We start from the raw sequence: 15,152 nt of genomic DNA, 5'->3' as shown, positions 1-15,152 counted from the left end.
TCCCTAAGGTTTCGAGGCTGTCTCTGTGCAACTCTGAGCTTGAGCTCTCTCCATAGGTTTTCTATTGGATTAAGGTCCGGAGACTGACTAGGCCACTCCATGACCTTAATGTGCTTCTTCTTGAGCCACTCCTTTGTTGCCTTTGCTGTATGTTTTGGGTCATTGTCGTGCTGGAACACCCATCCACGACCCATTTTCAGTTTCCTGGCAGAGGGAAGGAGGTTGTCGTTCAGGATTTCACGATACATGGCTCCGTCCATTTTCCCGTTAATGCGAATAAGTTGTCCTGTGCCCTTAGCAGAAAAACACCCCCAAAGCAAAATGTTTCCACCCCCATGCTTGACGGTGGGGACGGTGTTTTGGGGGTCATAGGCAGCATTTTTCTTCCTCCAAACACAGCGAGTTGAGTTAATGCCAAAGAGCTCTATTTTGGTCTCATCAGACCACAGCACCTTCTCCCAGTCACTCACAGAATCATTCAGGTGTTCATTGGCAAACTTCAAACGGGCCTGCACATGTGCCTTCTTGAGCAGGGGGACCTTGCGAGCCCTGCAGGATTTTAATCCATTGCGGTGTAATGTGTTTCCAATGGTTTTCTTGGTGACTGTGGTCCCTGCTAATTTGAGGTCATTAACTAACTCCTCCCGTGTAGTTCTAGGATGCTTTTTCACCTTTCTCAGAATCATTGACACCCCACGAGGTGAGATCTTGCGTGGAGCCGCAGAGCGAGGTCGATTGATGGTCATTTTGTGCTCCTTCCATTTTCGAACAATCGCACCAACAGTTGTCACCTTCTCTCCCAGCTTCTTGCTAATGGTTTTGTAGCCCATTCCAGCCTTGTGCAGGTCTACAATTTTGTCTCTGACATCCTTGGACAGCTCTTTGCTCTTTCCCATGTTGGAGAGTTTGGAGTCTGCTTGATTGATTGATTCTGTGGACAGGTGTCTTTTATACAGGTGACTAGTTAAGACAGGTGTCCTTAATGAGGTTGACTAATTGAGTAGAAGTGTCTAACCACTCTGTGGGAGCCAGAACTCTTAATGGTTGGTAGGGGTTCAAAACTTATTTCACTCAATGAAATGCAAATCAGTTGCTATCTTTTATTTAAAGTTATTTTTTCAATTTTCCTTTTGATGTGCTATCTGCCACTGTTAAAATAAACCTACCATTGAAATGATACTGTTCTGAGACTTTTCATTTCTTTGTCATTGGACAAACTTACAAAATCAGTGAGGGGTCAAATAATTATTTCCTCCACTGTATATATACCAACATCAATACTAACTGTAGATTTTAGTATCACAAAAGCCTTGGATATTATTCTTGTTCAAGAAATCATCCAAGCCCCCCTTATAGGCATTAACAGAATCTGCCATCACAACATCACTAGGAAGGGCATTCCCCAACCTCACTGCCCTCACTGTGAAAACCACCTACGCTGCTTTAAATGAAAGTCCTGTTCCTTTAATCTAAAGCAGTGGCCTCTGGTGCTCTGATCGTTTTTAAGAGGAAAAATAAACACCCCCTACCTGTCTATAATCCTACCTGTCTACTTGTACAGAGTAATCATGTCCCCTTGTAAGACCCTTTTTTCCAGAGAAAACAACCCCAACCTTGACAGTCTAACCTCATGGTTTAACCCTTTAACAGTTTACTTGCATGTCTCAGCTCATTAATATCCTTCTTAAGGACTGGAGGCCAAAACTGCACTGCATACTCAAGGTGAGGCCTTACCAGAGACCTATAAAGAGGTAAATTATGTTTTCATCCCTTAAGTTAATACCGTCTTTATGCAAAACAGCACTTTATTTGCCACGGAATGACACTGCCTGGAATTATAAAACTTATCTACAAAAATCCCCAGATGCTTCTCAACTAAGGATCCTCCCAACACACTACCATATAGTGTGTAACTCTATAACAATTATATTATTTCTACCAAATAACTTTGCACTTTTCAACACTGAACCTTCCATTTTGCTGCCCATTTTTCCAATTTTGTCAAATCGCTCTGAAAAGTGGCAGCATCCTGAATGGAACTTATACTTTGACGCAATTTAGTATAATCAGCAAAAATAGGCATGTGTGGTACTCCACTAACAACACTGGCCCAATTAGAAAAAGTTCCATTTACCTCCACTCTTTGTAATCTATGCTTCAGCCATTTCTCTATCCAAGTACAAATATTATGTTCTAGGATAATATTCCTCAATTTGATCATTAACCTTCTTTGAGGTACTGACATCAACTGCCATTCCAGCATCAAGGTTCCTGCTCAGCTCCTCATAGAAAGGCAGTTAAATTAGTCATACATACACTGTCATACATTGTTATAAAATGTAACATTAACTTTTAGTAGGATGTAGCAAATAAAATTCTAAGACAGGCTTCAAATAAAAAAACAAATTAACATGCTTGTAATCTTAATTATCTAAAAAGCCTAATGGAGCCTAACTGGTGAATTAGCTCTCATATGTGGGATTGCTTTGATCCTCAGGGTTGGTAGTTGTAATTTTATCGTGAATTAGGTAGTTGAAGTCAATGTAGGGACTGACAGTATGAATGAACACTCTCACTGCATCCCCACCATATATTTTAAAATGTTAAGCGGTAAGGACAATTTTCCCCTTTATACAGAAGCTGTGCAAAATGCTGCTGTAGAAAATAAGCACAACTGCAGGGAAAAGCCTCAGTTCCGCAATGCAAATATAGAAATTCATTTTGCACTCTTGAATTGACCAAAAATCTTTATTATAGCATAAAATATATAAACCCACAGCCTATGGCCTTACGTCTTTTGTGGCTAAATGGCAATGAGTCACAGGCAGTAAGGAACTTCAATGTTCATTACATCAGCAATGACTCATCAACTGCTTGTTACAAATACAACTTCAGGGGCCAATACACTTATCCTTAGACATACTGCCTAGTTATTGCTTTTAACTCCTTCTTAACCAAATCTCAATTAAATAGTGTCTTGATGTTTCGTATCGCATGTTGACTGCAGGTGTATTATGGAGCTTATGTTCACTGCAGGTGTATCTCAGCTAGCTGACAAGGGTACAAAAACACCCTTTGAAAATGTTATACAAGTTGAGAAGGTGTATTTATGTATATTGGGAAGTGCAGTGACTACTCTTGCTAAAACACAAACCTTTCACCCATCCCCCAACCTTTTTGGCTAATAAATCAAGATGTAATCTCAGTATTACCTAAGTTTGTCCTGGCCTGCTGCCACAACTTACATTCAGACTGCTTCTGTTTTTGCACTTGATGACAGTTTTTCCATTTCCAAAATTTTATTAGCAGTACATGCATTGTAAGAGCACTGTCTGGCTGGCTTTAAGCAATACATTATATAAAGGTATGTCCCCATTTATCACTTCACACAACATTCAGTAATTCAAGCACTCTATCACTGTAACATATACAATTTAAAATAAAATATACAATTCTTAAAAGACTTAATAAATGGTGAACAAATGATGAAAAGGGATGTTTCAGTCCCTCAGGGGAACCCTCCTCAAGACAAACCATTTATTAAGTCATGTAAGGGCTTGTGTGTGTATATACATATATTATATATACACATACAGTATATATATATATATATATTATTAATATATTATTAATGCCCGTTACTTTTTTTGAATAAAAGAAAATAGCATTTCATTTCTCTTCTGCTTTCACCTATATCCGCTGATAAATGGTAAAAGTTGCTTTTGTTCTATTATTTTAACACTGGAATCTTTCAATGATTTCCAGCAAATGATCCCCATCATTCTTTGTGCACAAGGGGATAAATCAAATTTCATAAATTGCTCTTTTTAATTGTGTTTAAGTAGAATAAATGTGTTCATCCCACAGAGAAAGGAGGCAGAATAATATTATCGATATTTGCAACATTGGCTAGTTAAGATGTCTGTGAAATCACAAAGGACTCTATTTGGAAAATGTGATTTAATCATTTTATTTTAATTACCTGTTCCTTGGGATTCTGCCACAGGATAGTGCTCAAGCTTCTAAGAACTGTACTGTGCTGAACAATTGTGACATGAACATTAGTCTTTTTTGATGTAGTAAGACATTAGGGAGTGTTCTTCCAACCAATATTGTAAAGAAAATAAATCATACAGGAGCCTGAAGCTCCATGTCTTTGAATAAAGTGGCTTCTAGCCAAGGAAAATTCTAAAGGCATACTTGTAAACATAACCATACCTATCTTTTCATTGCACAGCCAGATTTTGTGTATTTATAAATGCCCCAGTTAAAGACAATGGGTATAATCTAGAAACAACACTGGTTTTAAAAAAAAACAGATAGGCTCAGAACTTTATTCTTTGTAATATCTTAATTGAAATGCATAACTGAACCCTCCAATCTACTACTATGTCCATACCTTATCCCACTAGGGGAACAACCAAGGGCAACATGCAGTACAATGTGCAAATCTCAACGTAAATCACCAAATTTTTAAACCAGGCAGCCAATAAGAGTGCTAACTAGTGCCTACTTTTAATGGATTGCATGTAAATTGTGGTGTATGATTTCAGATTTATCAAAATGTGAAATCAGAGCTCACCACAATAACATGCCACCACTCACTATTGATTTCAATGGGATTTTTAGAAGCATATTTACCATTTTTTTCTCCTTGGGCATTATGCTTTTTTCCTGCACTTATCAACCAATTGAACTGCCTCTGATACTAATGGTATTACTCCTTCTTGCTTCATCTTTGTACTATTTACATATTTTTTACAAGTTTTGGATTCATTTTACTCCTCACTGTAATGCCCTTTTTATTCTCTATATTAGCTTGTCTGATAGCAATCCTGCATGCTTTATTGGCCTTTTTGTACCTAATAAAATAAAAACTATAAGGAATTGCTTATAGGAAATTTATTTACATGTATAAGCAGCATTTTAAAGATATTCCATTATTCTGTGTTTAACCCTGTAAAAAGTATTTCATAGTTAATTATATTGTTACTGAGATGTCCTTATACTGCCATAGTTCCCACGACTGAAATTTGTCTTAGCTATTCCCTTATACGAGGACAAACAAAGAGACAGCTATTAAAGGACATCATGGTATTATTACTTCACTAAATTCTTACCCACACAAATGCTAGAGATGAGTTTGGTATTACAGGTATTGGACCCCTTATCCGGATACCCATTATCCAGAAAGTTCCGAATTCCGAAGGCCATCTCCCATAGACTCCATTTTAATCAAATAATTCACATATTTAAAAAATGGTTTCATTTTTCTCTGTAATAATAAAACAGTACCTTGTACTTGACCCCAACTAAGATATACTTAATCCTTACTGGAGGCAAAACATTCCTATTGGGTTTAATTACTGTTTAAATAATTTTTTCAGCAGACAATGTAGGAGATCTGAATTATGGAAATACCCCTTATCCAGAAAACGCCAGGTCCCAAACATTCTGGATAATGGGTACCATGCCTGTATTAGTTATTCCAAATACAAAAAAGAGTCTTTCCTAGTAAGTTCCTCAACTATCTGAATTAAAAAGTTGTAATTTCGCATATTTAAAAACCTGCTCATTCTTCTGACTTGGCTGCCCCATTTCTCCAGTCAGTGTCTACATAACTGAAGTTATCCATGATAACAATGTGACCTAATGAATCCTCTTTCATTTGTAATAGTAGCTGGACTTCATTGTCTTCATTTTTAAAGTGTGTTTTGTAGCATACACCAATGATAATTTTCTTTGTAAACAGAAGCAGAAGACCCTCTTATCTAGAGAACCATAAAAACCAAACATTATGGATATTAGATCCCATACCTTAACATGGAAGTTGGTCTTCTATTACATTTGTTTCTTGCATTGCTGATTAAATCTTATTCAGACGCACTGGCACAGCCGAATATAAACAATTTAAAGTTCTCATTTAAAATTTAATTCAATAACTTTTGAAAATGGTTCACAACTCCTCACCTCAAGTTTGCAAGAATAATTGCTTAACAGGACTAAGTTGGCTCTGTCCTTTTCACTTGAGACTGGAGACCATGGTCTAACATCATCGACTGGCACAGGCCACCAACATAGTGCAAGATCCTGCATGCTATTTATTGCAAGATGGCGGACAAGGTGTCTTCCTTTTGGTCCAGGAATATCAATGTACGAAATCTGAAAAAATGGAATATGGTGGTGACAAAATAATATAAACATCTGCTCAGATTTCCAAGTTGCTGAATTGAAAAATCATATATCCAAAGGTAGCTTCAAGCACTCCGGAAAGCAAGAGGATATCCACTTTAAAACTCGGCTTTATTGACCCATTAAAGACATCATGCCTAACGTGTTTTGTGCCCAGGCAAACTTAATCATAGGCATTGAAAAATCAACCAAGTAAATATGAAGTATCTTGTGATATATATATATATATATGTACCACTTGACACAACAAGATGCAGTTGGCAAAACACCTACTTAATTTTAATAAAGAAGAAGTGTGGTGTTCATCTGTTCCCCTTCTATAACTGCAAGTACAAAATGATGATTGGTTTTAATGACATAACCAAAAAAAATTATTAATTTATACATAAGATCCTTGGTGATGCAGCTTTTCCGCACTATATCACTGTATTGTGGTGGGAGCGCCACCGAGCCTGCACCCCACTGCAGGGTTATCTGGAAGTGGTAGACTGCAAGAAGGTGAAAGACAGCTGGTACGGCAATCTTCAAATACAAGACGACAATGAAAACATACTAGGGGTATTTCTTTTATGTGCAGTGCTGGGAGCAAAGTGCAAAACCCACTATATTTTTTAGCTCTTTGCTCCAGGTCCCTGTGTTCAATATTGGCAGCAGGGCTGTTTTAATAACTAACCAAAAGGTGAATTTGCCCAGGGCCCACTAGCACACATTTCATCTGGGGTAACTTTGTCAGAAGCATTTTGCAGAGACACCAGACCCTTCATTTAAATAAACTGGAAGAGCGCAACAGTTTTGCTATTTTAATTTATTCAACTGAAAAAGCTCTGCAGTATGATTATTTTAGTTTATTTGCCTTATTTTGTCATTTTTCTACTCCCAGGGCTGTTGGTCTAGGGTGGCACACCTGGGAATCATCTCTACTTCAGTAAGTGCAGACAATATCTTCACTTCATTTTTAGGGCAGTGGGGGCCCAAAAACTATATTTTACCCAGGGCCTGCTTGTCACTTTAACCGGCCCTGATTGACAAGTGGGAAGGACAAGGCTACCAAGCATCCACTGATGATACAATCTACATCTCGTGCTAAATTTTTTAACCAGCACAAGGTGCAGAAGGCAGCCAGACCCCAAGAAGAAGAGCACTTTAAATTAGCACTTAGTGCAGGAGCCATAAGGAGAGCAAAATCACGCCCTATCTGTGGTTAAAGTAAATTACCCTTTTTTATCAACTTATACTAGAAGGGGAGAAAATAAAGAAACATTGCATATTAGAAGGAAGGCAGCTATTAAAGCTTTGCCTTCACACAGGAAAAGATACACAGCAGTTCCGTCAAGTCCACTTAGCTGCTGCTCTTTTCCTTTAAACTTCTATAACTAAAGATGTATTTCTTTTTAAACTTGTTTTTATTAAGCTTTTTTAGTTGAAAATAAGTACAGACACTGTGTTCATGCTATTAAAGGTCAATAAAACAAAAAATGAAAGAGCATGAAAGAGTCATTGGTTGTCAAGTGTTATATAGAGATATGGTTGGGAAAGGGAAATCTAGTCCTCTTAGGCTAATGTCCCACGGGGAGATTAGTTGCTATGATTTTCAAAGCAACAAGGCATTCGTCTTTTCCTAACAAGCGATTACTAGAGAGTGATTCTATTTCCCACAAATCAGCGTGTCATATTCCCTGGCATAATGGGGAAATTTGCATACAATCGCAGCAACTTCCCGCCCAATGGGTTTTCCTTTCAGCAATGGCAATGCTTTCTTTGTAACATCACTCGAAAAAGGGTCTCGGAGTGATTCGGAGCGATATGCGATTCGAAGTAGTATCATTGGTTTAGGTGCTGGAGATTCATATTGTTCATTATTTAGAGACAAACCGAAAGACTCGCTTTTTAAAAATCGTAACGACTAATCTCTCCGTGGGACGTAAGCCTTAGGGCTCAATGTCGAGCATAAAAAAAGTCCAAGATATATAAAGTTAAACATGGTAACAACCTAAGCCTGTTACCACCTTGCCTTTTTGGTTTCCAGGGCAAAAGATGTATTCTTATTTGTTCTAAAGGGGTCCTTTGCCAAAAAGTATATTTATAGTATCATAAATTAAAACACAAGTCGTAGCTCCATTCTATAGTGCTTTCAGTTGCAATTACAATTGTATGTTGATACATTCTTTAAAATGTGCTCAATAGCAGTTACATTTAGAAATAATTTTTAAACCATGATCATTTTCAGTTAATGCACAAAGAAAAGTTGCTTAGAATTATATTTTCTTTCAACTGGCAAAAAATGCTATATTTGGATGGAGGGACCCTTTCAGTCTCATTTTCATCTGTCCTCCATGGCAATCCCAGAGACTCAATAAAATGGAGCTTTTTAGTTCTCACAATTTCTATTTTAATCAACTGAGTAATTTTGTTCAGGTCCTTACGTATAAGTTTTGCCATCATCTTTCCCTTGCTATTAACTACACTTTCCTTTTATCTTAATCTTTATCACAGAAACTGAAATCTTGACAAGAATTCTAAGGGTTTTTTCCCTCTTTTGGGCAATTATGAGGCAATCTGGGGACAAGGCTTATATGAAATTTACCACTTGGACTTTTAAAACATATATTAAGAAACAGCAGCAGGTGTCTTTTTCGGGTGGCTAAGATCATTCACGTCTATACTCTCATAAACTTGCCATGGGGCAAGTTCCTGGCAAGATCCTGTGGCTTGCACATAATCAACCTACAGTAATGTATGTTAGGGGCGAAATGTGAAATGTACCTGTGAAAAGGAAAGCACGAATTCCTCCTCTGTATTGTAAAGCATCTGCGCAATTCACTTTAAGGCTTCTCAAGAAACCTTGTTTTTATTTAAATATTATTATATATATATAAGAGACGCAAAGTGACTGTACTCAAGTATAAAAGCATTGTCTGTCTTTCAAAGTTAAACTATTTTGTTTTTTTGTTAATATGAAACTGCATTTTGCAACACTGACAAACATATCTTAAAGTTTTCACAAACTACCAGCTAGCTGAGTTCAAGCCAGTTGTCTTCAGTGTTCTGCTCTTGTCAGCTCTGATAAGCTCTCTGTCTGCTCTATGCACAATAGCCTCACAACAGGGCTTCCTGGTTCATGAAATCACAAAGTGTGATGTGCAGAAAAATAATTGCTTCCCCTGTGGAACACAGTCTGTCTCAAACATCAGTTCTGAATAGCAGCGAAAACTTTCAGATCTATAATTTCCACGTTAAAAGTAGCTTTTTAATAGAGAGCAAAAATAGTTGGAATTACACATAAGGGAAGGGACTGGGTAAACTAGTGTTGCCAACTTTGGAGGCTGTAAATCCAGATGGGGGGAAGGACGTGACATCATGAGGGCAGGTTGGTGAAGTCACAGGGGCAGGGCTATGACATGGAGATCAGTGATTGGCTGATCACTGTGTCAATTTTGGACAGTCTTGCCCGGTTATCCAAATTGGGAAAATTGGGCAGTTTTGACCCAGACAGCACTTCTGAAAACTAGGCTGTCGGGGTCAAAACCAGACAGGTGGCAACCCTAGGGTAAAAAAAAAATTAAGTTCAATGGGTACAGCACAAATGGATGGTGAATAAGTAACCAAAAAACTGATTATAAATGACAAAATGCAAAATCACTAATCGGAGTATTATAATACAGTATCTATTATCTGGAATATTTGGGACCTGTTTTTTCTGGATAAGAGGTCTTTGGAGCACCTGACTAGGTGAAACTTTATTTATACAGAAGATAAAATTGGCAAGAAGGTGCAGCTGTTGGCTAAAAGAAGCCTTCCAGGTCAGGCAGATTTTAAAGAAGAAAACACATGCAGGAAAGAAAAGCTAACGAAAGAGGTCATCAAGGTTGCCTTACTAAATTGGTAACCCAACATTTTTCACAACACTTGTCTTTCAAAGGAGAAGAAAGGTTAAAATCACCATGGATGTCAACTGTTAAGCACCCACTGTGACTATAATTGCTGAACTGAGACTCCAGGTTAGTGCTCCTGTTCGCTAAAACCTGCACCAGCCTGGGGCAGTTATATAGGAGTCCCAGGTTGCAATCTTCTTCCACCTCCACTATCTTCACTGCAGCCCCAGGCTGTGTGTCTTTGGCTTTTCAATCTACTGTGTATGCACACCTAGACGGGACCTTAAAAGAGGATCAAGGAAGAAAACATAGGCATACAGGAATACGCTGGTCTCAGGTAATAGGGGGGGGTGCCCAATATTTTGGCACCCGCCAGTGATTATACATTTCATTCTCCTTTAACATTGAGAATTTAAGAGTATAATTTTATAAATAGCACACTATGTTACACTACATAAAACACAATTTTTTCATTAATTTTTTCATTTTACATCTTATTTTAAAAATGTTGATGTGAAATTAAATGAGAAGGAAAGGTGCAATGACTGGGGGTGCTAAATGTCAGGGTATCAGGTGTGATTGCACCTTTTCTAAATCTCATTAAAATATACCAATTTATAAATACAGCCCTTAGTGTCTTATTTTAACTGCCTGCTGAAGCGTGTGGGAAGGAACCTCACTAAACACTGAGAGTTCACCATTTGTTAAAATAATACCAAAGAATTGAAAAGCGTTGGAATCTTACTCTGGAGGACTGTGACAAGCTCTAATTTCACTCTTTGATATGAGTTTATATAAGGATTAATGATGAATTCATACTCTTCAATCAACAATATACTATTGCCCTTAAAAACTTTACCATTGTAGTCTTGACCTCAAATGACCATATGGATATGCCTGACCAAAAAAAAAAAAATGTAAAAAAATCTGCTTTAAAAGTACTGTGTTAGTTTCTTGCGACCAGTCAAATTGTCAAGTTATGCCGGTGCTATCCCTCCAGGCAGAGATCAATTCATTACTGGTATAACACAAATCTTCCATATATATGTGCATTTATCAAATAGTCTCCCAAAGGTACAGCTATTAGTAACCGTCTCCAATATTTGGCAGTGTCCATTTCGTAAATTTATTGGAATAGGGATATAAATCAATAAATTAACCTAAAGAACTCTAACACTGGCCCACAAATGAAGATATGATATTCATAATTTTTAATAGAATTTCTATAAATATAGCTTAAATGATGGTTTTCCTGCTTTTAATAATTGAGCTTTGGGAGCTACATTTCAAAATCAGGGTGAACTATTGTTTGCTGAATATCTGCACTGTGCAGTCTAAATAGGGACAGAAGACCTAAAATTTACACATAGCGGCCCCCTTGGGCCATCAAGTGAGCCAGCAGGACAGGATGGCTGGTGGCCAGCAAGCATATCAACATAAAATGAATTTTTAGACAGCATTTTTTAAACTACAAATATAACAAATAAACAAGCAACTTATATGGGAAAGTTAAGCTCCAAAACACACTGTCTCAAAAGAAATTTAAATATAGTAATATATCTTTGAGCAGAATAAAAATGATATATTATTTTTCTGTCCTCTGTGTTGAACATCTGCATAGATGCACACACATAAGCACGCTGCTGTCTCGGGGAGGGATGAGGATTAAGTTAAAAAGGAATTTACTTCAACGACTCCAATCAATACTAAAATGTAGAGTCATGGGTGCCTGACAGCAACGACCTACATGAAGGATTTGAATCTGCTTGTTTTAAATGTCAAGCGCAAGATGATGCAGAACCACTGTTTCGTGTAGATCACCAAATATTAAAATAAATGTTTTGCTATTTAAAACAAAGCTTTCTCCTGCTCCCCACTCCTGCTAAAAATTAAAGACTACACAGACAAAAATCCACTTTGTGGCAAAATATATTCTTTCTGCATAATGTGGATGAGCTACAGCTTCATGCGTAAAAGTTTATGCAGCTCTTGAGAATTGTGCGCCTATTTCTCGGGAAGGATTTGCTGAATTTATTATTCAAACTATGTTATTTTTGAGCATGGTTATTTGAAAACATGAGCAGTTCACCATCTGCGTGACACATGCCAAGTAAATATAGATTGCACTGCATTTCTGCTTAAGGAATTAAAGGAAGGTTGATAGCTTGAGAAAAAAAAAATATATTTTTTTGCCATTGCTGGTCAGCAATAATCGAAGCACTTTCTGGGGATTAAGCGCATGGATAAGCCTACTGGACCAGACACTAGCAAAGGGCAGGGGGTCCTCTTATCAGAGAAATGCTTCTGGAGCCAGTCTCTCTACAGGACAGATTGCTTTCATATTCCCGTCTGCAAGGCAACAAAGGATGGAAGTAATGCGATAATGCCAGAGTGCAATGGGTGTTAAAAACCCGTTGCATTTATGTATTGTATTTAGTAAATAATCAGACTCATCCAAATTGTGATTTTGCCATTCAACCAACACCATTAAAATCATGGCTAATGCTTAGTTAATCCTTCCAGTGTCCCGATAGGGATGATAAGTGCTCATTTTCATGGTCAGTGTGTGACTGACCTTCTATCAAAATCCCTATGATACAATAAATACTATGAAATGTAACCATATGTATTTTAAATGTAGAAAATAGTTATTTTGTGTAGACATGCCACAGATCAGCTAGTCAGTTATTTGCTATACATCTTACTGAAAGTAATATCTGCAACACACATAAGGTCTGCAATGCAAATTATAAAATGTTCCTCACTGCCCAAAACACACATCACAGTACTATATAAATGAGTAAGTATGAGGGGATCTAATCAATATAATAGGAAAATGAACCTGTACATTGTGCCTAGTTGGACAAAACACCAAAGACTGTACATTCCACAGCAAGTCTGCACTAGACAACTTGCCTTTTACAGGACAAAATACATTAGTAGAATCTAGAAATTGACTTTAGTACAAGAACTCTGAAAATGTAATTACGAAACCCTTACATCAGGGGATTATCTTTTCATCACAAAAAAATCATATTATATATGTATAACTTTATTTATAAAATGCTATTAGGATATGTAGCACTGTATTTTTACAATATAGAAAAGTACACATAGGGAAGACAAACACAATAATAAATAAGTACAGTAGAGTCACAACAGCACAAAAAGGCGTAAATTCCAGGAAAACTTAAAATCAGGGGTGAAAAAAGGTTCCACTTGCCTGTATTGGACCACAAAATAAATGGTTTCAATTTAGTGAAAACGTAAAATCTGGGTATAAAATTGGGGTTCTACTGTAAATTTGCAGAGCGAAGGACACAGTAGAAAGGAAGTCTCTGCCCTCTGCATGGAGGTTCCCTCTAAGGCAGTGATCACTAACCAGTGGCTCAGGGGCAACATGCTGCTCACCAAGCCCTTGGATGTTGCTCTCAGTGTCCCCAACCCAGGTAGTTATTTTTGAATTCCTGACTTGGTGGCAAGTTTTGGTTGAATTAAAACAAGATGTACTGCCAAATAAAGCCTCCTCTAAGCTGATAGTGTGAATGGAGGCTGCCTAACAGCCAATCTTAGCCCTTATTTGGCACCTCCATAAAGGTTTATGATGCTTGTGTTGCTCTGTTTGACTGTGGCTCATAAGTAAGAAAGGTTGGGGATCCCTGCTCTAAGGAGAGAGCAGGAGGATTTTAGCAGCAGTTTAAAATCAATTGCAAGGGAAAGAGATGGGAGTCTAGGAATCAAGAGGTTGTCCACAGTCTAAGCAGATAGCATAAGGGCATGAATTAGGAGTTGCTTGTACAAGAAAGGGGTGTCTTTGGGTCTTTGCAATCTTACGGCGAAAAAAGCAGCAAATTCTGGCACTGGCATGAATATGATTAGAGAGGGATAAGTAGAGGATATACCTTCCAATTTGTGAAGCTGATTCTTAAATATACACTACAGTTTGGGTACAATGATGTACTGAAGTGCGGTTGTTGGCTCCGCAAATATGTGTATATAGGTATAAATATGCTACATTATACTTGGACATATAAGAGCAAATTCCACTTTATAAAGTCAAAGCCGACAAACAATATCATTCATGAAGAAGGAGGGATCAATGCTGTAATCATATCTGTTTGGTACTACTTTGTATACTGCAGTGCATGACCCAAAAATTTGGCTTTGAAGTTGCCTTGTTTCAATCAATATATTTGATATTAGTCTAAAAAAGAGCAAGCACACATGACAGATGATTTACCTTGCTTGCGTTTTGTATGCAGGTGGAGAAAACAGATCCGCTCCTTTATGTTGCTCCACTAACAGGCACAGTGTCAGCCTGTGTGAATCTACACTGAGTGTATTTGAGAGTAAAAATGTGAACGTATGTATTTAAGAGCCAAAATCTGCTCAGTGTAGGTGTACACAGGCCAACGCCATTCCTTTCAGTGGAGCAAAACAAAAGAGCAGATCTGCTTTTCTCCACGTGTGTACAAAACGTGTGGCCAGTTTTATTTATCTTAAATTTCATCTGTGCTCACAGAATAGGAGCATAACTGCTAATTTTAGATTGCATAATGCACACACATCATCAGAGTTTCTCATAAGACTACATATGATAACTGACTCAACCAACTTGGTCTGTTTCAATCAAATCACAAAAACAGCGAAGTCTGTAGTGCAAAAAGTCAAGGCTGAATGCCCAATTCGGTTTATACATGGGGTACTGATATGGCCATTATTTGACTAATACTCTTCAAACAGAAAAAAGATGAGTAAGGCCGATGAGAGACATGATTAGTCACCCTGCCATAAATCTCCTCTAGAGGTAGCGACTAATCTTCTCGAATTGTTTACATTGTCAGCAGTAGGAAAACATACTTGTCGCTTCGGCTTTCTGAAGTAGCCCAACGAGTGTTTTTGTGAGGCTACTTTAGGGCTCTGGCACACAGGGAGATTAGTCGCCTGCGACAAACCTCCCTTGTCGCGGGCGACTAATCTCCCTGTGTGCCAGAGCCCTTATGCGACTTCAGAAAGCCATAGTGACACATACATTTTCCTACTGGCGATTTACATTCTCGCCAGTAGGAAAGCATTCCCACTTGCTAC

At 37.8% G+C, this 15,152-nt stretch overlaps 1 protein-coding gene across 2 annotated transcripts in view; it reads right to left on the bottom strand.

Annotated features, from left to right (window-relative positions):
* The window catches only part of wdpcp (WD repeat containing planar cell polarity effector), a 131,760-nt gene that overhangs the window by 65,431 nt on the left and 51,177 nt on the right, over positions 1–15,152 (bottom strand). For both annotated transcript variants that reach the window (XM_002939317.5, XM_012963839.3), the window contains one exon: positions 5,971–6,162. In XM_002939317.5, the coding sequence (XP_002939363.1) occupies positions 5,971–6,162 (192 nt within the window). The remainder of the gene's footprint in view (positions 1–5,970; positions 6,163–15,152) is intronic.

The sequence above is a fragment of the Xenopus tropicalis genome, chromosome 5, assembly GCF_000004195.4.
Source record: "Xenopus tropicalis strain Nigerian chromosome 5, UCB_Xtro_10.0, whole genome shotgun sequence".
In the NCBI taxonomy this organism is placed as follows: domain Eukaryota; kingdom Metazoa; phylum Chordata; class Amphibia; order Anura; family Pipidae; genus Xenopus; species Xenopus tropicalis.
This window is presented reverse-complemented; position numbering and strand designations above follow the sequence as displayed.